This window comes from Symphalangus syndactylus, chromosome 5, assembly GCF_028878055.3.
Source record: "Symphalangus syndactylus isolate Jambi chromosome 5, NHGRI_mSymSyn1-v2.1_pri, whole genome shotgun sequence".
Classification (NCBI taxonomy): Eukaryota; Metazoa; Chordata; class Mammalia; order Primates; family Hylobatidae; genus Symphalangus; species Symphalangus syndactylus.
The window spans coordinates 144,794,558-144,818,578 of NC_072427.2; the positions used below are offsets into that span (position 1 = coordinate 144,794,558).

The 24,021-nt window shown below is 37.7% G+C and overlaps 4 protein-coding genes across 4 annotated transcripts in view; 2 read left to right on the forward strand and 2 right to left on the reverse strand.

Annotated features, from left to right (window-relative positions):
* Nucleotides 1-4,328, reverse strand: part of LOC129481680 (basic salivary proline-rich protein 1-like) — a 77,674-nt gene extending 73,346 nt beyond the window's left edge. The window contains exons 1-2 of the mRNA XM_063638517.1: nucleotides 4,318-4,328; nucleotides 1,708-1,748 (exon numbers count right to left, since the gene is read on the reverse strand). Coding sequence (XP_063494587.1) covers nucleotides 1,708-1,748; nucleotides 4,318-4,328 — 52 coding nt within the window. The remainder of the gene's footprint in view (nucleotides 1-1,707; nucleotides 1,749-4,317) is intronic.
* Nucleotides 4,329-5,189: 861 nt separating this feature from the next.
* Nucleotides 5,190-6,134, forward strand: TAS2R42 (taste 2 receptor member 42). The gene has a single exon (XM_055280640.2). The coding sequence runs from the start codon at nucleotides 5,190-5,192 to the stop codon at nucleotides 6,132-6,134; it is 945 nt and encodes a 314-aa protein (XP_055136615.2).
* A 13,351-nt stretch (nucleotides 6,135-19,485) lies between these two features.
* SMIM10L1 (small integral membrane protein 10 like 1) lies at nucleotides 19,486-23,598 on the reverse strand. Its single transcript, XM_063639666.1, has one exon. It carries the CDS (start codon nucleotides 20,905-20,907, stop codon nucleotides 20,701-20,703), a length of 207 nt encoding a protein of 68 aa, XP_063495736.1. The 5' UTR covers nucleotides 20,908-23,598; the 3' UTR covers nucleotides 19,486-20,700.
* Nucleotides 20,713-24,021, forward strand: part of LOC129483360 (salivary acidic proline-rich phosphoprotein 1/2-like) — a 175,748-nt gene continuing 172,439 nt past the window's right edge. Inside the window, exon 1 of the mRNA XM_055280648.2 lies at nucleotides 20,713-20,842. The gene's annotated coding sequence lies outside the window, so the exon portion shown is untranslated. The remainder of the gene's footprint in view (nucleotides 20,843-24,021) is intronic.

Here is a 24,021-nt window from a genome sequence, read left to right on the forward strand (position 1 = left end):
TGATGAGGTCTTAGATGGAAAAGAGAAATGTCTTATTGGAAACTGGAGTAAGGATCATCCTTGTTATGAAGCGGCAAAAAAACCTGGCAGAATTCTGTTCATGCCCTTTGGCTTTATGGAAGGCAGAATTTAAGAGAGGTGAACCAGGCTATCTGATGGAAGAGACAACTCAGCAGCAAAGCATTCAGTGGGCTCCATGGCTTCTTTCAAGCACATAGAGCAAAATGTGAGGAGAGAGAAATGATTTAAAGATGGAATTTATAATGAAAAGTGAAGACTAATAGAAAAATTTGGAGAACTCTCAGCCTGGCCATATAAAGAATAAAAAAGCATGTTCGGGGGAGAATAAGAAGGGTTTGGACAAGTGGTGATTTCCTGAAAAGATTAATCTGGCTAGAAGGAAGCCAAGTTCTATTCATAAGACAATGGGAGAATGACCTGGAAGACGTTTCTGAGTTCATGGAGGCAAGTTAGGACCTTAAGGGCAAGGCTTCCAGAGAGGTGCCTGAAAGACCTCAGCATTCACTGCCCTGTGCTGCCTCACAACATCAGTCTGGGAGATCTACAGGCACAAAACTCCAACCTGTGAGAGCTGCTCAGGAGTGAACTGAGACAAGCAAAGCTGTGGAGGTGAGGCTGTCTGGGGAATTGGGGGCCCAATCCCTGACCCAGTGGGTCTAGAAGGTGGGACATGGAGTCAAAGATTATTCTCAACCCTTAGGATTTAATATGGTTTGCCCTGCTGGGTTTTGGACTTAGTTAAGACCAATTGCCCCTCTTTTCTTGCCTATTTTTCCCAGGAATGGAAATGTCTATTATATGCCTGTCCCACCACTGAATTTCAGAAGTAGGTAACTTGTTTTGATTCCACAGGCTCATGGCTGGAGAATTTGCCTCAGGATGAATTGTGCCTTGAGTCTTATCCATATCTGACTTGGATGAGACTCTGGACTTTGGACTTTTAAGTTGGTACTAGAATGAGTTACAATGTGGGGGCTACTGGAAGGGAGGAAATGTATTTTGCATGTGTGAAGGACATATATTTGGGGGCCCAGGGGTGAAATGCTATGATTTGAATGTGTCCCACAAAGTTCACATGTTGGAGACCTGGAGGTATTGGGAGGTGGGACCTTTAAAAGGTGTTAGGTCATGAGGGCATTACCCTCATGGAAGGATCCATGCTGTTATCACAGGAGTGGGTTTATCACGTGAGTTGGTTTCTTTTAAAAGCATGAGTTTACTCTGTCTCTGTCTCCCCCTCTTTGATGTTCTGCCATGGGATGATGCAGCAAGAAGGCCTCTGCCAGAGGCTAACACATTGATATTGAACTTCCCATCCTCCCAAACTGTGAGAAATCAATTTCTTTTCTTTATAAATTACCCAGTTTGTGATAGTCTGTTATAGCAGCACAAACAGACTAAGATAATCCCTAAAGTTGTATATGATTTCTCCCTTAGATATTATTTGGTTTCTTCTCAACTAGTTTCTTGGTTCATTTCTAAAATCATTCAGGTATTTCAAAAGAGATATAGTTGAACGAGTGGACATAAATAGCATATCAGTTACTACCCTCACATTGGCAAGAAGCATTCTAATTAGTACCAACATCCTTTACATTAACATATGAAGGGCAAGTTCTGGCAAACTAAAATCTTTGCAGTTCAGTTCTTAGACTTATTAGATAAGAGAACATAAATGTTTTATACCTTGACTCCAGTAATGCCTCCGGTATAGATTCCCCTGGTACCTGTGGACAAAACAGAGAATAAGGGCTACAGTATGGTACAATCAACATTTGTAAATTTGTAAGTGGTCAAACCACTACTCTGCCCATTGAAAGACTATAATGCATGCCACAGATCCTCTTCCTCCTATGCTGAACAAGATTCTGACCAATATTTTTCTCACATACTTGGATGAAGAGACTTTTAGATTGAATTTTAATATTTATGATCTGTAAATTCTTCCTCTAGATCTTCCACAGCTAAAGATATAAATGGAAATTCATCAGGCAAAGAAAATGCAAAAAGAGTAACAATATCGGTCTGTGTTTGCATAATAGTGAAGGAGAAACTCTCTTGTAACCCATCACCCCACACGGAAAAGTACAGCCCATAGGTTTTGAAAAAGAAAAAATACTGAAATGACTGGACTAGGTGAAAGGAGCAGGACTGGTCTTCATGGAGAGAGGGGATGGCTGATACGATATTAGAGGTAGTTGCTTTAGACTGGAAGACAGTCTATAATTAAGATACCAAGCAGGAAAACTGAATATATCCAATGACACAGTCAGAGAACTTAATGTTCTCAAATAATACCTAAAATGAGAAAAAGACTGTGATAATGGTTTAAATTTTTTAAAACTCTGGAATGTTTGATTATATTCAATATGTATTAATTATAAGCTAATTATATGGGCATAAAAGCTAAGGTATTTTCAGACTTAAAATGTTGATGGTATGAAGAAATGCAAAAGATGTTTGCAGATTTTTGCAGATTAAAAATTAGCTCGGCTAATTTTTAACTATGTTGCCCAGGCTAGTCTTGAACTCCTGGGCTCAAGTGATCCTCCTGCCTTGGCCTCCCAGTGTGCTGGGATTACAGGGGTGAGCCATCATGTCCAGCCTATAATTTCTTAAAATGTATTTTTCTTGCCTTACTTTGATCAATAGAAACCTTAAAACAAAATAGACCTAGTAAGATGGTTATCACTGACTTGGTCCTAAACTCAGGGAGAAGGATTTCAGTGTATCATCGATAACTATAATATTTACTCTAGGATGTTTTTAATACTTTTTATCAGGAAATAGAGCATTTCATTTGATTCCCAGTTTGCTAAGAATATTTATGAACAGATGCAGAATTGTATCAAATTTTTTGTGAATGTTTCTCCTTTAATCTGTTAATGTATTGAATTACATTAATCGGTTTTCTAATGCTTCATTATTGGGATCTCATTGACTCTTTAATCCACGGTAGTTTGCTTTGTTGTCAGTTGAACTGCTCTTGCTAAGTTAACTAAGTAGTTCCTTGGTCCTCAATCCAGTAAGTGACTTTTCATTAATATCATGAAGTACTGATTACCCTCCTTGTAACACTCCTTGCTCTTAGTAGCTTTGAAATCCTAGTCTTTCGGTTTTCCTCTTCCTTCTGATGGCTTCTTAATTTTTCCTTTGGTTTCTTTATCGTCTAGTGTGCCTCAGGGCCCTTGGAGCGCCTCACCTCTAATAAAATCAAGTATGTGTTGATGTTCTCCAAACCTCCCCATGTGGTCCAAATTTCTTTTCTGAGCTGCAGTCACAAATATCAAAGTGCTTACTCCAACTTTCCACTTGGATGACTTTACAGATACTCCAAAATGTTCAAAACAGAACTCATCTTCCAACTTTTCTTCTTTCTCCTACTTTTTGGCTTCTAAGCCTATTCTTCCTCCAGTGATTCCCTCAGATCACAGTACCACATGCATCCAGCAGTGAAAGGAGAGCCTAAATGTCATTGCAGACTCTTCCTCCTTTTTCTAGCCTCCAAATCCATCACACAGACTATTGATTCTTTCCCTTAAATGTTTCTCATAGCCATATATTTCTTTCCATCTCTAGACACTAATTTGGCCAAAGCCATCATTCTCCTTCCTATGATATTGCTACATTTCTTCATTTTCATTCAGCCTTTCTGTCTCTGAAACTCCCTCTTTTTTCTTTCTTTGTCTCTCTCTTCCTTTCCTCTTTCTCATTCTCTTTCTTCCCTCCCTCTTTTCTCTTTCCTTCCTTTCTTGCTTACTCTTTTTCTTCTCCTGTCTTACTGTAATTTTAAATATCTGTCCTAAATGAAAATATTTTTGTTCATAGGAACTAAGTTACCAGTAGTTCTTTATACAACATCATTCTTAAAATATACACTTTTAAATGTTAATTAATAGAATTTAATTGAGGAGTATGACAGCAACATTAAAAAGGCCCAAGTTTTAAAAATGATTTCATTCATTTTTTGGGTTACTTTTTGTCTGGCAACACTTGAACACTAATTTCTAGTAATAGAATATCTGTTTGCTGACCATAAACCAAGACACATAATCTGTAACTGTGAGTTCTGTTATGATGCATTGGGAGTTTTTGTCAAAATAATTGTTCCTAGAAGGTAGAACAAATACTTTTGTTTCCTCTTTCCTTATTTCATCTAAAACAATTTTCTACCTGTCTATTAAGGCTAAATTGGTAGCAATATATCTTTGGCCAAAAAAAAAAAAATAGAACATATATAAAACCAAGGTAAAGAGCAAAACTGTGTTTAATTTTGAACAAGTTACTATAAGATACCTGAGGAACATTTAGACCGAAATATCAGTAGGACTTTAATTTCAAAAAAGTAGTTTGGGTTTTGGTGTCTTTTGGATATTATTCAATCAGTTCAAAATATGACTTGAGTTCCCTCATGAAATTCTAAGTATTTTCCAGATCCAAGGCAAATGTCACCTCCCTTTTCTCCCCAACAGTAGTGTTTGTAGTTCCCTTTTCTGCTTTAATAGTACATTTTATTCTTGATTCTGTCTCATTGTTTTTTTCCTGTTTTCACCATTTTATAGACTTCTTAATACTTCTTTGTGGTAAACATATTGCATTTGCATAAGATCAGAAACACAGCAGGCACTTATAAAATATATTCGTTGAATAATAACAAAATTATTAGATTATATCTACAGCTTCCTCTGAAAAACAATAAAGATATTTGGATCCAAGTGGTGTAGTATTTCAGGTGAGCAGAAATGTACAAATCAGAGAAAGGGGGGGATCTAGTCTATATTTGCATGTTAATATACTTGACTTTATCCTTTTAACCATTACCGCAAGTGGAAAGTTTCAGCCCATGCCAATGATAAATGGACACAGAAACTGTTTGGTTTAGAATTCAGTAGCTCTTTCAAAGAAATGAAAACACTTCCGTGAAGGTATGTGAGACTGCATACCTTAGTAGATCTTTTGGGATTAAGATCAGAATTACAGTAAAAACAAGCAAAGACTTCCTTAAGTATATGAGACTGTATCCAACAGCAGAAGGTTCTGATCAAGACTGGAAGTGCAATAAAAACAATGAAGATAAGTATCAGAAATGAATGCTCTTCTGCAATGGTTTGATTGTAAATTTATTAATAATACAAAGTATTAAAAACTTGGATTTTTTGTCTCTGGAAATGGCCACTGAATTGGATAAAATCTTTCTGATTCTGGCAATAGCGGAATTCATCATCGGCATGCTAGGGCACGTGTTCATTGGACTGGTAAACTGCTCCGAATGGATCAAGAACCAAAAGGTCTTCTCAGCTGACTTCATCCTCACCTGCTTGGCTATCTCCACAATTGGACAACTGTTGGTGATACTGTTTGATTCATTTCTAGTGGCACTTGCTTCACATTTATATACCACATATAGACTAGCAAAACCTGTTATTATGCTTTGGCACATGACTAATCACTTGACAACCTGGCTTGCCACCTGCCTAAGCATTTTCTATTTCTTTAAGATAGCCTACTTCCCCCACTCCCTTTTCCTCTGGCTGAGGTGGAGGATGAACGGAATGATTGTTATGCTTCTTACATTGTCTTTGTTCTTACTGATTTTTGACAGTTTAGTGCTAGAAATATTTATTGACATCTCATTCAATATAATAGATAAAAGTAATCTGACTTTATATTTAGATGAAAGTAAAACTCTCTACGATAAACTCTCTATTTTAAAAACTCTTCTTAGCTTGACCAGTTTTATCCCCTTTTCTCTGTCCCTGACCTCACTGCTTTTTTTATTTCTGTCCTTGGTGAGACATACTAGAAATTTGAAGCTCAGTTCCTTGGGCTCTAGAGACTCCAGCACAGAGGCCCATAGGAGGGCCATGAAAATGGTGATGTCTTTCCTTTTCCTCTTCATAGTTCATTTTTTTTCCTTACAAGTGGCTAATTGGATATATTTTATGTTGTGGAACAACAAGTACATAAAGTTTGTCATGTTAGCCTTAAATGCCTTTCCCTCGTGCCACTCATTTATTCTCATTCTGGGAAACAGCAAGCTGCGACAGACAGCTGTGAGGCTACTGTGGCATCTTAGGAACTATACAAAAACACCAAACTCTTTGCCTTTGTAGACAGACTTTCCAGAAGCTTTTCTAAGAGAATAACTCAACGAGGAGCATTTGGGGATCACTTCCACTTTTTTTTTTTTTTTCTACTGGGTTTCTCTAAGTATTTTGGAACATAAATGAAATCCTACCAGGTTGCTTTTGATGGTAATTCACACATTGCCAGTCGATACCATTTTAAAAGTAATCATTTTTGTTTGGAGTATTGGCAAGCAATATTTTAGCCTCACATATTATTTCAAAAAATCTAAATTATTTAATTTTATATGCAAACGATAGGTAATTGCAACTTGTGGAGAAAAAGGTGTGTGAGTCTTTAAAAGCAAGATAGATTATAAACTTGAATGGGTAAAAGATATATACAATGTGGATAGAAAATCTAATTAAAAACTAAAGTCACAGCAGGAAAAATATAGCCTCATAGCTTCAAAGCCAAGCTTTTTTTTTTTTTTTTTTTTTTAAATGGAATCTTGCTCTGTCGTCCAGGCTGGAGTGCAGTGGTGTGATCTTGGCTTACTGCCACCTCCACCTCCTGGGTTCAAGCAACTCTCCTATCTCAGCCTCCCGAGTAGCTGGGACTACAGGCACACACCACCACACACGGCTAATTTTTGTATTTTTAGTAGAGATGGGGTTTCACCATATTGGTCAGGCTGGTCTCGAACTCCTGACCTCAGGTGATCCACCCACCTTGGCCTCCCAAAGTGCTGGGATTACAGGCGTGAGACACTGTGCCCGGTCCCAAGCATTTTTTTTAAATGAAAAAAAGTGGTATATTTTTGTTATTAGAAGTCTTGTTGATAACAAGGAAATACGATGATTATGTGAGAAAAGGAAGATTTTTAGCGTGAAATAAAATAAATTATCTTTAAATGGAAACCGGAAACACATGATTTAATGCTGATGTCAATTTAAAACCCCAAATAATAAACATTTTGATGTTTCTAGGCACTTGCTAATTTTGCTAAATTCTAGGACATGCAATATGCATTTGCAGAGAGGCAGAAACCAATGTTTCTACCATGTTATGTAATAGAACTAAAATTATAGAGGTTTATGTCTTAATTCACAATTATACTCATATTGCTACTACAAAAAGATCATAATTACATTCTGAGGATGATTGTATTTGTGTTTGTTTATGTGACATGCATTTTGTTGCAATCTGATCACTGGATTTCTTAGAGGAAAAAACAGAAACAATCTTAACCAGCAAGGCACAGAAAGCAAAGTGATGTTGTTTACAGAATGTTGCAGGCTTATTGTAAATTTTAGACAAGCATATGTATACATAGTGCTGCTTTGACTGTGATAATCTAAGATTAGATAAGGTAACAAACTACAGATTGTAAATAAGGTTAAGGGTGGGAAAATTTACTAAAAAATTTTGAATATGATGGCATAGATTAAAACACTGTACAGAAACTGTATAGTGAAATTTTTTATTTTTTTAATTTTTTTATTATTATACTTTAGGTTATAGGGTACATGTGCACAATGTGCAGGTTTGTTACCTATGTATCCATGTGCCATGTTGTTTTGCTGCACCCATTAACTCGTCATTTAGCATTAGGTATATCTCCTAATGCTGTCCCTCCCCCCTCCCCCCACCCCACAACAGTCCCCGGAGTGTGATGTTCCCCTTCCTGTGTCCATGAGTTTAATAAAGAATTTCTTTTAGAATTTACTTTTGATATATTATTTATATTGTGCTAGATTACAGAAACAAAAATGTGCTATTAAATGCTGATAAATACATGCTTGTAAATTAATCTTGATGAAGCTATAGGTGAGGGCATGACTCCACAGCTGTGCCCTGGAGCCGGAAATGATGTTAGAATTATTAATACTTCCCCCTCCCCATATGCATAAAATGAAATTGTAAGTACATCTGGGCTATATGGTATCATGTATCAATAACAATGATGTTGATGATAGTTTTAATGATAATACAACATCTTTTTTTAGTAATTTGCATTTTACAAAATAAAATATACATATATTATTTTGATCACTAATTTAGTATTTTTTCAAAGATAATTTTCTTGCCTTGATAAAAGGTAATGTGCAAATCAAGCTGAATATATTTTAGACTTAGATACTGAGTTTATTTTAAAGATATTCTTTTATATAAATGACTTAACCTTGTATTCTTTACAAGATAACACAAAATGCTATTTATATTTTTGTGTCAGTAAACTTTTCTTTGGTAAGCAGTTGATTCAACTCATGAGCAACCTTAGTGGTAAATTAATACATGTCTAATTAAGAGTAATACATGTCTAACACTTAGTAGGCAGCAACCCCAGGGAGATGGGACTACAAGGAACAGGGCCCCATTCGTCACAATAGAAGCAAAACAAAAAAGTAGTAAGAGCAGCCCAGGACATATTCTGGTTATTGCGATTGATGTATTGTAATCCGTTTTTTTTTTTTTTTTTTTTTTTTTGAGACAGAGTCTTGCTCTGTCGTCCAGGCTGGAGTACAGTGGGGCGATCTCGGCTCACAGCAACCTCCGCCTCCCGAGTTCAAGTGATTCTCCTGCTTCAGCTTCCTGAGTAGCTGGGATTACAGGTGGTGTATGCCACCATTCCTGGCTAATTTTTGTATTTTTAGTAGAGACGGGGGTTTCACCATGTTAGCCAGGCTGGTCTCGAACTCCTGACCTCAGGTGATCCACCCACCTCGGCTTCCCAAAGTGTTGGGATTACAGGCATGAGCCACCATGCCTGGCCAGTAATCTGCATATTTTAATGGCAAATGAGAGCAAGCTCTGCACCTCCACTTTCTCCCAAACAAGGCCTTTGTGGGAATTTAGCAGCCACCAAGCCACAATCCAAGAGCCATGCCCAACACATGCACTGCCACATGCAACATGGAGAAGAAAGACTGATGTGATTATGACCTACCCTGGGACCCAGCTGTTGGGGAAAGAGGGAGATTATCACTCATTTTTAGACTCCCACTCATCTCACTTTTCAAATAAGTGTTCATTTCAAGATTCTGGGTGTAATCATTGTGGTTATTTCAATGCATACAGTTGGGTAATTTATAGAACAGGAACAAACAGCCTGCTTCTACTGCTGAAATTGGCTTATCTCCAACCCATAGCTCTAGTTCTGAAGGCAAATAAGACACAAATCAAGTATACCAAGGCATGTTTTCTTAAACCGTACTGAATATATACATCAGGTAGAAACCCACACCTATACTGATTTCCAAGAAAGAGGAGCACCAATTTCCTCACTGTCTCAGGTGGTTTATCTGCTAAGTCTTAATAGGTGGCTTTTTCTAGCAAAATCTTGATCAGACAGCATCTTCTCTGAGCCAGAGTCATGCTTTAAGTGGTGCTTTTTAAAAAAAAAAAAAAAAACTTTTATTTTAGTTTCAGAGGTAAATGTGCAGGTTTGTTATACAAGTAAACTTGTGTCATGGGAGTTTGTTGTACAGATTATTTTGTCACCTAGGTACTAAGCCTATTACCCAATAGTTATTTTAGGGGGTGTTTGTATGTTTGAACGGTCATTTTTCTTTCATTCTAGACACTGGATGATATTTTGTCTAGAGTAGGACATAGATTAATTATGTAGATTTAAAAAATTGTGATTATTAACTTGGACTTTGAATACAACTCATAGAATATGGGACTTGTGGTTTTTATACTTGTTGTTGCATCTTTTATTTTTAGTTTCTTCAGTGTGACTACAAACTCAGATGTTCTTTAATCACTATCTCCTGACTGACTTGTTTTCGGTGTTTGTCACAGCTAAACCATGCCTATCAATGGAGTCTTCTTCTCAATTAGCCTTTACATGACTTGCAGAGCATTTCTGAAAGCATCAGTGATCTCTAAGCCTGTCTTGCTTCTTGTGTCACGAAATCTAGTTTTCTAGCCATCTTCAACTCCCTGGGCCAGAAGTAGTTCCTTTTCATGAAGAAAAGTACCAAGCCTCCCCCACCTTGGGTGGCAGACCAATATGTTCCTTTTGATTCTGTATGATTTCTTGATTTAACTAGAAAGATTACAGAACAGTGTTGGGTTTTTCAGGATTAGAACAGAAATCTTCCATAAGCTCATATATGAATGTAATATTTTCTCTAAGGAGGTACTTTCTTTTCTTGCTCTCATACTTGTTTCAGTCAAGCCTAATTCATTTTCTCCTTTTGTGTGCTGCTAGTGGGACTGCCAACTAAGCACTAATTCATTTAACAAATGGTTATGGAAGACCTACTATTATCCAGGCCCTTTATGTTCTGTGACTTGGAAATAGACTAATGAACAGCAACAAAAAAGTCACTTATGTGGCTGTTAAGAGAGCTGGTGGCCAGTTTGCCAGTCAGCGTCAAAATTGGCTGAATGAGAAACACAGTGTCAGAGAAAAAGGCAGGCAAAATCCTGTCCTGTCCTTGCAGAATCATAGATTTGCAGCTTTTGGGTAGAAAGATTTTTGCCTAGGTTTGGGAGTCACTGTAAGACATACATCAAGAGTCTCTCAGTGAGTGCCAGCAATGTACTCCAGACCAATTAGGTAAAAAAAATCCCTGGGGTGGCCCACAGGCATCAGTATGTTTTTTTAAAGCTCCCAAGTTAACTCCAATGTGCAGTCAAGGTTGAAAAACATTGTATTAGAGTTACAAAATAATATAATTATTATAAAATATATTTTACTGTGGATACATTTTTATGAGACAAAGAATTTTACCAAAGGAAGAATTAACGAAAAGTAGAATCTCCCTCCTATTCTCCCTCTTATGTTGTTTTGCTATTTTTCTATCTTTTTTTACTTTTTTTTTTCATTTCAGTTGATAAGAGCTTATTCAGAATCAAATAGCCAGGAAGGCATTGGAAACCAAGCTCAAAAGTTCAGTAAAATAGCTGAGAGGAATAATTTTTGTTTCTTTGCATATGCTTTTACGTAATTGTGTAAAATCATCTCCCTTGTCTATTTCTTTAAGAAATCCTAAAAGCTTCAAGACCCAAGCCAACTGTCATTATCTTCATGAAACTAGAATTAGTTATTGACCATAGATTTTATAACACCCTCCTCTGTGTTGTAATTGCATTTTGATCAAACTTTGGTTACAATCAGTAGTAAAAGCACATTTAATATTGCTTTTTTTCACTACTCTGTGAGCTTTTTGATGCTTCTTTTAATTAAACTTAATTCATCTAAAGTAGAATCTGAAATATGATGGAGTTTATTTAATGAAACTAATGAATAATACATATATTGTAGAGGTTATTTTTAGATAATTCTTTTAAAATTAAGATATTCAAATCCAAATGGTATTGACTTTCAGTTGAGGAGCAAATTACAAATCAGTGTGAATAAATCTGTTTGATATTTGTGTACCTGACTTCGCCCTTCTAGATGTCCTCACAAGTGGGAAATTGCTGCCAGTGCCACTGATGAGTGGGCACATTTACTACATTTACTATTTAATTTGTAAGTCAGTAGCTGATTAAAAATAATGTTAAAGTTTTTTTTAAATTAAGTGAGACTGGATCTTCTTGCACATATTTCAGGCCTACTAGTGAGATGAATATTTAAAAAACAAAAAGATCTTTTGTGAAGATAAGTGAGATGGCATCAAACAGAAGATCATTCTGAGTTACTCTGAACGTTTTAAATATAAATCTGAAAATCATCAAGTTGGATATTATTCTGCAACGTTTTGACAGCAAAAGTATCAGTGAAACATAGTATTAGCTTTCTGGATTTGCTTCTACAGAAATGCCACCTGGAATTGGAAATACCTTTCTGACAGTAATGATGGGAGAATTCATAATCTGAATGTTAGGGAATGGGTTCATTGTACTAATTAACTGCATTGACTGGTCAGGAGTCAAATGATCTTATTAGCCGACTGCATCCTCACCAGCCTTGCTATCTCCACAATCAGTCAACTTTGGATACTACTTCATTCATTTGTAACAGCATTATGGCCACATCTATATGCCTTCAATAAACTAATAAAATTTATTGATGTTTTTGGGGCACTGACCAATCACTTAGTTACCTGGCTTGCTGCCTTAGTGTTTTCCACTTCTTTAAAATAGCCAATTTTACCCACCCCTGCTTCATCTGGCTGAGATGGAGAATTAGAATGCTACTTGTACTCCTACGGGGGTCTTTCTTCTTACTGTTTTTCAACCTTGCATTAACAGGTGGACTTAGTGACTTGTGGATTAACATCTACACAACTTAAGAAAGAAAATCAACTTAGTCTTTAGATGTAAGTAAAATTCTATATTGTAACCTCTGGATTCTTGTCAGTTTGATCTACTTAATTTCCTTTCTTCTGTCCCTGATCTCACTGCTGCTTTTAATTCTGTCCTTGATGAGACATATCAGGAATTTGCAGCTCAACACCATGGGCCCGAGGGACCTCAGAATGAAGGCCCATAAGAGGGCCATGAAAATGAAAATGATGGTGTCTTTTCTCCTCTTCTTTTTGGTTCACTTTGCTTCTCTCCTACTAACAAGCTGGATTTTCCTTGTACAGCAGAAATAGCAGGCCAATTTTTTTGTCTTGTTAACATCAATGATTTTTCCTTCAAACCACTCATTTGTCCTAATTTTGGAAAACTGCAAGCTGAGACAGACTGTTGTGGGACTACTGTGGCATCTTAAGTGCCACCTAAAAAGAGTGAAACCTTAGTTTTGTAGACTTTCTGGACTTTTCTATATTCCAGGGGAATTAATGAGAACACATTGAAGATGTATTTTAGCATGTGTTTTTCACCCAGATTATTTTAAGGTATAATTAAGCATCACAAAATTTCTGTAGAATGGCCTATAAATGAACAATTTACACATAAAGTCAGCCAGTGTAATACTGGATTTTTTTAAAAAAGTAAGTATCACTGTCATTTTAATATTTGCTAGTAACTAGGAAATATTTGAGACTTAATACAAATGTAAAATATATAATGCAACATGTATTAATTTTATATGTGCTGGCAAATGTGTGATTACATTCATATGTGAGGAAAAAAACAGTAATATTTGGAAATGGTTCTAAATACCACTAGAACCAATCTGGAGTAGGTGGAATATTTTTATAACACTAAGTAAAATATATTAAGAACTAAAAATATTGAAAGCATATAATCTCATAATAACTTTTAAAACAAAATAGTATTCTCTCATTAGGACTCCAGCCAGGAATTCAAGCTATCCTACCTTTGTAGGATAAGTGCAAAATCAATTGAATTTCTAAAAAGAAGTTGAATACTTATCCCTATGTCCATAATGATGCTTATATTTTTACTTTATAGGATCAAAACCACACTTTGACACAGGATCTCTGTGTGTGTGCACGTGTAATGATATATTTTTGTCATACCATGAATACTAGTGTTCCACATCAGAGAAAACTAACACAACCAACTAACTCACTAAGAATAAGAACATAAAGGAAACTTTATAAGAGAATGTCACATATTTGCATAAATTTTAGGCATGTTTGTATTTGTGTATAGTTCTAGGTTGACTTTTACAATAAAATAATTTAAAGTAACTGAAAATGTGTAGAATACATAATCTTAAGGCCAGTCCAGGCCTATACAGACATTTAGATTTTTAAAACTCCATTTATTGTTAGGTACTGTATAATAAATTTCCTAATGATTATCATGGGCATTATCTTGCTTTAGAAAGGGCAACATTAAAATCACACTGGCTAAATTTAGGTTCAGATAGTGAGGATAATTTGGTTTGGAATTACTCCTTTCAGTAAACAAGTTAAATTCCCTTCCCCTTCCCCTTCCCCTTCCCTCCCCTCTCCTCCCTCCCCTCCCTCTCCCCTCCCCCCTTCACTCCCCTTCCCTTCCCTCCCTCTCCCCTCCCCCCTTCCCTCCCCTTCCCTTCCCTTCTTTACTTTTCGGGATGGAGTTTTGCTCTTGTTGCCCAGGCTGGAGTGCAATGGCACAATCTTGGCTCAATGCAACCTCTGCTTCCCGGGTTCAAGCAATTCTCCTGCCTCAGCCTCCCAAGTAGCTGGGATTATATGCATGCGCCAGCATGCCTGGCTAATTTTTTTGTATTTTTAGTAGAGACAGGGTTTCTCCATTTTGGTCAGGTTGGTCTCAAACTCCCGACCTCAGGTGACCTGCCCGCCTTGGCCTCCCAAAGTGCTGAGATTATAGGGGTGAGCCACTGCATCCAGACTAAACTTTTCTTTAATGATCAAGATTCAAAATATTTAAACAACCATACCCAACCCTTGCTTCTAGTGAATGGGACTTAGAAGTAAATGTCTCATTAGGATTAAGTCCTCACATCTCACGTACTATCCTTGGAGAGATGAAGCCATATGGAGCAGAGACCTATTCCAGGTAACAAAAACACAGAAAATGACTATTAAACCATGAAGGCTGGGAGAAAGTGTGGGACTGTGGCTACCACTGTATTGCAGTCTCCCTATTACAGTGGCATTTTGAGATTAAGCTCTGCACCATCATTTTCCATAATAAAAGCCTGGGTTGGAGATGCAAGCCATGATCCAAGAAAACCACGACTCTTACATCCAAAGCTAGTTTCAGGCAATCTGGAGAGAACTGTATCCTATCCTGGGAACAAATAATTAGGAAAAGAAAATGATCGACCTTTTTTTTTTTTTGCCAATTGTTTATAGTCTTGATTTCATGAGAGTTTTGGAGTTTCCCGCCCCTGGCCTCCCCCCTGCCCCACACCCATTTATAGAAGAGTTGCCAATAACCTGAATAACCTGTTTCTAATGCCAAAAACGGCTGATGCCTGAGCCCTGCCTTAGGCCTAGAACTTAAGATGAGAAGATATTTTGGGTGCGCAAGCCACGTTGTCCTTAGCTTTACTCAAAGAAAACGTCCTAGTGAAAATATGCATGGATCAATACATATTTCAGAGGGCGTGATAGTCTCTGTTGAATCTCTGATAGTTCATATGGTTTGCTGCTGCCCTTAATCTCATGTTCTTTGAGCTGGAGACTTCCTTAATTAAAATACAGAAACAAGGAGGCCATCTGCAAAACCCATACTTCAGTCCACTCATCTGTTACATTGCTTAATGCTGTGTACAAGACCTAGGCCCTGAGCTAGATGATTGCCAAGAATAAATCTTCATTTAGAAAATTGATCAGAAGGTTGGTTTGATAAATTCAGAAAAATGTTAGGCAATTTTTTTGGGGAAGGTTATTTGTAGAAGAAATCCCAGGTGACAGATAAACTAGTTTCAATTTTAGCTATTTTGAGGGGCACCAATGTAGATGCAGCTTCAGAAGACAAAGGCATTATCCTGACTTGTATATTGCCACCTCTATTCCTTAGCCCCATGTTTAATAAATGAATCAGTTCTGGAAATAAGTTAGCTTCCCTTTTATATAGATATAACCTGGTCCCTGAACTTTGAAGCTTCTATTAATTATTTTCCTTTTAGACTTCAGTTTGAGATACTTTCATAGTTTTCAAAAACCAATTAAAAAGTGAAAATGATCTCTTGAACAACAGTTCTTTTTTTACTTTAAACATTTCGTATCTTTGGCTTTTTGTTTTTTTGAGACAGGGTCTTGCTCTGCAGCCCTGGCTGGAGTGCAGTGGCATGATCACAGCTGTTTTTTTTTTTTTTTTTTAAATCTGCTGAACATAATCTCTAATTCTCTGCCAATGATCTTATAGCCAAGACATTCTAGTTACAATATTTCATTATTTGGCAGTGTGATTGTTTTTCTCCCTCTTTTTGGTTGATGAAAAGTTGTACCCAACTTCCCTCACTAATAATATGAATGATCTCCATTTCTCTTTATTGTTCATTGATGCATGCCACTATTTTACAGTGGCTAAGTCCATATGCTTGGTGTTGAAAGCCATGAAGATGGTGAAGATTTTGTAATGTTCATTGCAGATCCCTAATCAGGATAGAAACTGGCAGGGATGTCCTGCAATTAAGCTACTAAGACTTCCATAGTTTCTTTTCATTTGTAGTAGGCTCCTGGGAAGGTCCTTGGACTTTTTAGTTGTCCCAAGAGTACTGCTGAAATTTGTATTTGTGGAGAGTAGGGGTAGGGAGAGGTTTACTTAAATTTTGAAAAGATTCATGACCTGACCTGGTGGTAATCCTGGTGAGCAAATCCTATTTAGTTTGTTCAGGCTGCTATAAAAAATACCATAAAATGGGTGCTTATAAACAACAGAAATTTATTTCTTACAATTCTAGAAGCTGGGAAGTCCAAGATCCAGGCATTCATGAATTTGATATCTGGTGAGAGTTCATTTCCTTGTTCATAGATGACTTTTCCCTATAACCTTACACGGCAAAAGGGGTAAGGGAATTATTTTGGGGTCTCCTTTATAAGGGCACTAATCCCATTCATGAGGGTTTCATCTTTATGACCTGATCACCTCCCAAAGGACCCATCTCCTAAGATCATCACTTTGGGGGTTAGAATGCCAATATGTGAATTTTTGGGACATTCAGACCACAGTACAACTGTTAAAACTGCAAGAAGAATCCCCACACTCAAGGTAACACAAGAAATAGGCTAATATGAATCAATCCAATCCAATTGTTGGGAATTCTCATAGTCGTTGCAGAGGTTCTTTTCTTGGTCCATTTTCTTGGAACTTCCCAAGTCGTCTTTAGACTACTTTCCATGCTCAAATTTCCAAGCATTAGGATATTCCTTTCCCTCATCTTTTGTCCCTATACTCCTCAACTTTCATCTTACCCCTTCATGCTTCTGCATGTAACTTTATTTTCTTCTTGACTCTATCAAAAGCTATTGATGTCCTGCCAGAAAGATCTCCCATTAAAAGCAAACTGCAAGATTTTCTAACAAAGTTTAGTTAGGGATCCTCAGGACAGGAACAGACATGACTTCAAAATTTAAGATTGTTTGATTTCTACTCTGGGTAGCACAGGAAAGTGTTTCCCTTCCATTCGGAGGACAATGTCCTTTCCTTTCTCTCCCTTTGCTCCTATATCCCTCAATCCCACCACCCTCTAATAAAATAAGCCAATAGGTTTTAAGGCTGCAGAGAGTATAAAATACTTGCACTTACATATCAAATCATGTTAAATATTTATATTTTAGTATGAAAGACCCTCAATAGTTACGTTAAAAAAAAATTACCCAGGTAATATTTCTGTCCAGAAATTTGAGAAACGGGATTATTTGTAATTATCCACACATTTAAGAAAACTGAACTCCTTATGAAATGTATCTTTAGAATTACTGGAGATTCATTTGAGGTCTGGTTATCATGACCTTAGGAAGTTACTTAACCTCTCTAAATCCTGGTTTGCTTCTCTGAAAAATGATAAAAACCCTCACAGGGTATATGTGAGAATTATGGAGCTCGTGTATATAAATAATTTTTCATAGTTCCTGGTATTAAAAACTCAATATATTTTAAAAATAATGCTGATGGCAATGATATGCTGTCATCACATGTATTTTTACCCAGAATTAAAAAAAAAATTTTTCCCGTATCACTTAGGTTACATATGTTGCTATGTTCACTGTTTTCCTTTTATAGTTAAAATAAGCTGTAACACATCGTTTCCCATTTTTTTTTTGCCAGCTACATTTCTTAAGTTTTATCTTTATTGATAATAATTATACCACCTATGTTTCTGCTTTTTCATGCTTGAGGGATCTCTGGATCAATCAACGTGCATGATAGTCTGAAAAAGCCCAATTTATGGGCAATAAAGTGAATCATCTTATTATCAGGGACAAATATATCTGTTTCCTTTATTGGCTGCTATGTAGAGCATACTAACCAAATTGCCATTCACCTATCCATTCAACAATATTTATTAGCTATTCTGCACTGGACAATCCTCTAGGCTTGGGGATAGAACAGTGAACAAACAAAATCCTTGGCCTAATGGATATTACCTGGAAGTGTGCCAGGAAGAATAAACTCACTTGTGAATTAGAACAATAAGTGATTTATTCAGGTCAAAAATCTTGTTTTGTCTCCTGGGAATTTCACTGAATTGCATCATGTAGGAGCCAAACTATACCTCAAGAATTAAGAGCAATTGTGAATAAATGATAAACCACAGAGCTTACATTTACCTCCTAATACATTTACCTCTTTATATATATATATATACACACATATTAGGAGATAAATGTAAGATGTAACTTTATACATATATAGTATGTAAGTAGTAACTATACATACTTATATACTGTATACATATATAGTAAGTAGTAACTATACATGTATACATATGTCGTTACTACTTACATTTATATATGTGTATGTGTATATGTATATATACAGTACACACATATACTGTTACTACAGGGTGTAAAATTGAATAGGATATAGTGTCTTCCCTCACAGAGCTGCCAATTATGTTGGAGGATGTAATAAATACAAAGTCTGTTTCTTTGTCTTCGGTTTAACAAATGACTGATGTGAGGAAAAAAGTTGTAGGAATATGTTCACCTAGTCACCCAAATGGAGCATCTGTCACCATTTCAGGATTAAGACTAGACAGTCTTTTGTGTTACCAATTGGGACATCAGTCCTCTGGGAAACAGTGATGTCCACCATTCTAAATCCCTTGGTATTACTATTTCATTGATTAAACTACACTTCTGATATTTTAGACTAAAATGTTTTGGCTTATCACAGTCTAGGAAACCTGTCTTGGGTATATAAAACAGATAGTTGATGCGCGATTAGGGAAAAATAAGGCAACCTATGAAAATGGCCTTATTGCCTAAAAGAAGTGAGCTCCTATATAGTCAGTGGAATCCAGGAAAAATTTAATGGAAAAAGCTCCATCTAAGCTTAGCTTTAAAACACAGAGTATCTTCAGGTAGAAAAGGCTATAGGAGAATGTGCCCAAATGGAGTTTGGCTGGAGACAAAGAATAAAGACTAGAAAGAACAATTACCCAAGGCCAGACATGGTGTTGGAGGGGGCAAGATGCTTACTACTTAAAGCCATAGAACACTGTTTGCTGGACACAAGGAGTGGAATACAGAACACTGCAACTAGTTTAAAACTTTACCCTCTTAGTGGCTTATTAGTTAATTGTTTCCTGAAAAAAAAGTGTATACTACTTTTTCTGCACTTTTCTATATCAGATCTTGATTTAAAACTTTACCACTCTTAGTGATTATTATAGTTTTTTTATCTGAAAAAAACATGTGTATACTTTTTCTGCATTTTTCTGTATCAGATCTTGATTGGCTCACCACCATTACACACACACATCTCTCTTCTCTCCCATCCTCCCAGTGTTATAGAATCATTTGTTGTAAAATCAGTATTCAGTATTTACATAATTATGACTGACTTTACATGACTAGTATTATTCACAGTTGAGGTATATATACAGTGTATACAGTGTAGTTTTGAAATCTTTATTTTTCTCAGGGTTCAAAATTACATGTTCTGTTTTCTTAATTTTGAAAAATATGCAATCACTAATTTATCCCCACACTCTTTGGAAAATGAAAGCTCTCTAGGCTGTATTCAAATACACCAGGTACTCTGTCAATTTTTATTTTTTGAAATATTCTACCTGAGCTCTCCATCTTTAGGCATTTCCTGTTGACTTCATACTGTTCTCCCCTACTACTCTCCCTCTTTAATATATTACCGTTTTAGAAACTTCATGGCTACCCTGTAAGTAATAAAAATGTCTTTCCCCACTCAACAACAGACAGTACCTTTCAAGTTCCCACTTTTTAAGGACATAACCACCATTCCATTTACTTCTCCCACCCTCCTTCAACATTCCCACTTGTATTTCCGGCTGTATTTTTAAAACATGGTAAATAACATTTGCACTCCACTTTGTAACCATAATTAAGTATGCCCTTAAACAATAAAAACCATAAGCAACATTTGTATTTTACGATTATTTAAATGTTATTCACTGAACAGCCAAGCTTTGTGCTACTATGGGATTTCCTTTTCTGCGGTTCCAAGTCTTGATCCACGTCCTGCCACAGGAGCACTGAAATAGAGCCCATTTTCTTACACTCTCGCCATTAGTTCAAAAGCTTGCAGCATTTTATGTCTGGTACTTGGAGGATGCTTTTCCTGTAGTTTTGCGTTTTTTTCACTGAAAGTTTCTGATTATTATTGTTTTCTCTTGTGGGATGAAGAAGTATGTACCTTCTATATCACAGCCTTAATACCTTCAGCTTCTTATTCATTCAAATCTTGCTTACAATCCAGTCCCAGGATTCCCGGTTTACTGATTTTCTTTTTCCTGAAAATTTTAGCCTTCTGTTTTGTTTTGAAATAATGCACCCTCCGCGCTTTGTCACATTCTGAAATTCCTCAGGTGTTTTAGGATGCACACTTTCTTAGATCTTTTCGAGGGTCTTAACTGCAGTTCTGTGTCCAGAATCGCGTATTTTCTCTTTCTAGGGACTGTAGGCTCCCGGCCGCCCCCAGAGGAGCCCCGCTAGCAGCTAAGAGGGCAGCCACGAAGAGCGCCTGAGCACTCTCGCGAGACTGTGGGGCTCGCCATTCGCCGCTCCGCCGCGCCGCAACGGACCCTGGGAGTCGACCATCATGCTGGCCCCGGAGGCCGTTAGCTTAGTCATGGCTCTAAATGTGTACCTGCAGTCTGATGTTGAGGATCACCGAGCCCGCGACGTAGAAGTACGGGAAGTTCATGCGCAGCTGCCAGGCCAGCTCGAAGAAGGCGAGCAGGGTGCGGGAGAGCCCCTTGCAGAAGACGCCGTACGAGGTGGGAGCCGCGGCGGGGCTTGAGGCCCTGACGGCCAAGGAGGACGAAGCCGCCGCGGGGGCCATGGGCCAGGTGTCGCCGCCCGCCCAGCGTCTGTAGCGAGGGTTGCCGCAGGGCCCGCGGACCCCCTAGGGACGGCTGGGACCGGCGGGACGGTGAGGAAAGCGGCCGCCGGGCTCACACCCAAGCTTAACGCTGCCGGCGCTCGGCGCAGTGCGGCGGCGCGTAGCCCCAGGCGCCGCTGGCGCTCCGCCCCTTCCTGTCTGCTTCTCACTGTGGCATTTACCATTTAGAGCTCAGCTGATGGTAGCTCTGGAATAGGCTATGTTGTATAGCATGTACGAACATCCATGCAGATAGTTCCACTTTAAAATGAAAAAAGCTAAGCGAGATGTAGCTTGCTGTAGGGCACAAAATTTGTAAGGGCCGAAGCTAGATTAAAACTTTAGTTTGTCTTCTGTGTTATGTGGGATGTTAGGAATCTTACCCTTTTGATTTCATAACATTAATATTAGGGCAAGATGATTCCTACACCAATAAAGGCACAAGGTCTCTGTATTCATAATATACCATAGACATAAAGGATCACAATCTTAGTCTTTGGATTTTTCTATTTATTAGGAATATTTAAATTGCAAGTGACAGAACTGGTAAACATTCAAGCAAAAAACTAGTGGACACACACGCATATATACATAAGGACATACATACAAAATCATATTCCCATCCATGTAAACCCTTAAAAAGTTCAGATTAGCTATGGAAGCTTCAGCCATATCTGCCTGGAGATGCATCTGTGAAACCTGTGGCTAGGCTCCAAGGGCTGGAATACTACTCTGCACTTCCAAACTCTTTTTTTTTGAGACAGAGTCTCGCTCTGTCGTCCAGGCTGGAGTGCAGTGGCGCGATCTCGGCTAACTGCAAGCTCTGCCTCCCGGGTTCCCGCCATTCTCCTGCCTCAGCCTCCCGAGTAGCTGGGACTACGGGCACGTGCCACCACGCCCGGCTAATTTTTTGTATTTTTTTTAGTAGAGATCGGGGTTTCACCATGTTAGCCAGGATGGTCTCCATCTCCTGACCTCGTGATCCACCCGCCTCGGCCTCCCGAAGTGCGGGATTACAGGCGTGAGCCACCACACCCGGCCTGTACTTCCAAACTCTTAATACTGTTAGAGTAACAGCACAGTGAATCTCTAATAGCCACAATACTTTTGTTATTTAAACGATACACATTTCACTACCTTCACTTATCTCCCATTTTAACTAGAAGCACTGTGTTTTTTAATCGCACACAACGTCTTCATTCATGGATTATTCAAATGTGTGATTTCTGATCATGACCTTAAGATTACAGTCTTGTTCTGAAAAGCATTGTTCAGATACCACACATCGCACTGTGTACTGCATGTCTAGCAGCTATTCAGAGCACAAGTACGGTACCCTAGAGTACCTCTGTTTCTATATGGTCTACTGATGATATGACTGGTAGAAATAACATGCCATTGAGAAATTTGTAAAAATTAGTTTTGTGTTCCCAGCTAGTACTCTTTTGCTACTTTGCTGTACCAATACCACTCCAGCGAGATAGCACTTAGGGGAATTACTTACGACAACTTCTAAAATACTGGTATAGAGACTGAAGAGCAATGTAAAAAAAAAAAAAGATCAACTCTGAGAACTGGGAGAAGCTATGTAGTTTCAGTTCACAAATATAATTTACTCCCTTTGAAAACTGAAAGACTAATACATAGAGCCATTTAGGGTCACAGGAGTCATTACGTTCCTGGATTTTTCATTTCCAAATATGTAAAGCTATGTGGACTCATTCTCTCTTCCATTCCTCTTTTGTGCCACCCTTTACGCCCTACTTGCTCCAGTTCTGGGTAACTCCATGAAAACTTTGTCTTCCACCCTGAGACCGTGGGGAAAATAGCAGCCACCCACTGATAACATGGCTAGATTGAGGTCCTATTCCAATGTGACGGGAATAGGCAAAGAACAGTCACAAAGCTCCAAATCCTACTCCTTAATGCTCTAGAGCTGAAGAAAGATTTCCTTCTTTCTACCTGAGAGTGGGACAGGACCAATAATTTAGGTGGTTGCAGTTGCTAGAGAAGAACAAAGAGCTCCCATTGCCCCACCATGAACTTTTCTCTGATTAACAAGCAATGCCACTATACTGAGAGAGGGACACAAGTGTAGAAAGAGCCTTCTCTATAGTGCATGTGTGGACTCTTGAAGCTGAGCACAAACACTGAGAATCCCTTTGGCACTCCAGTCTTCCCCAAAACAAGTTACTGGCATTCCACCACTGGAGCCATTTGAATCTAAATACAGATAAACTACAGATTGGATTGATTCAGTTTCACACACTTAATAGTTTGACAGAATAAGAAGGAAGCCCATTTTTGAGGGGTAATATTTATCTCAGGATTTATCTCAGGATTTACTGTAAATATGTGTACACACATGCAAAACCCCAGGCATTGTTAAGAGAAAATAATGGCCCAGAGGTTGAAATTATCAGACAGAACCTTTAAAAATAATTATGAATAATGTGTTAAAATTCTAGTGGAAAAGATAAATAACATGCTCAGGAAATTTTAGCAGAGAGATAGAAACTATATAAGAGGCTCAAATGAAAATGCTAGAAATGAAAAACAATATTGGAGGTGAAAGATTCCTTTGGCAATTTATCAACAGACTGGAGATGGCAGAGGCAGAGTCAGTAATACTGAAGGCAGATTACTATATATTATTCAAACAGAAAAATGAAAGAGAGGGAGAAAAGGAGAGAAGAGATGGAGGAAAAATTTGGAAAGACTGACAATGCTAATTGGTGAGGATGGGGGGCAACTAGAATCCTCATACATTACTGGTGGAGATGCAAAGTGGCAAAGCCTCTTTGGATGAGTTTGATAGTTTCTTATGAAGTAAAAAATACCGTGAAACCCAGCAATTCTTAAGAGAAATGAAAACATACCCGTAAAATTGAATACTACTCAACAACAAAAAAGAATAAATCACTTTTATATGCAACAACAAATGACTCTAAACATTCTACTAAGTGAAAGAAAGGTTCAAACATGATACCATTTTCTCTTCTACAAAGAGAAAAATATAGTGACAGAAAACAGATCAGTGATAGCCAAAGGCCTGAGGTAGAATGCACTGCAAAG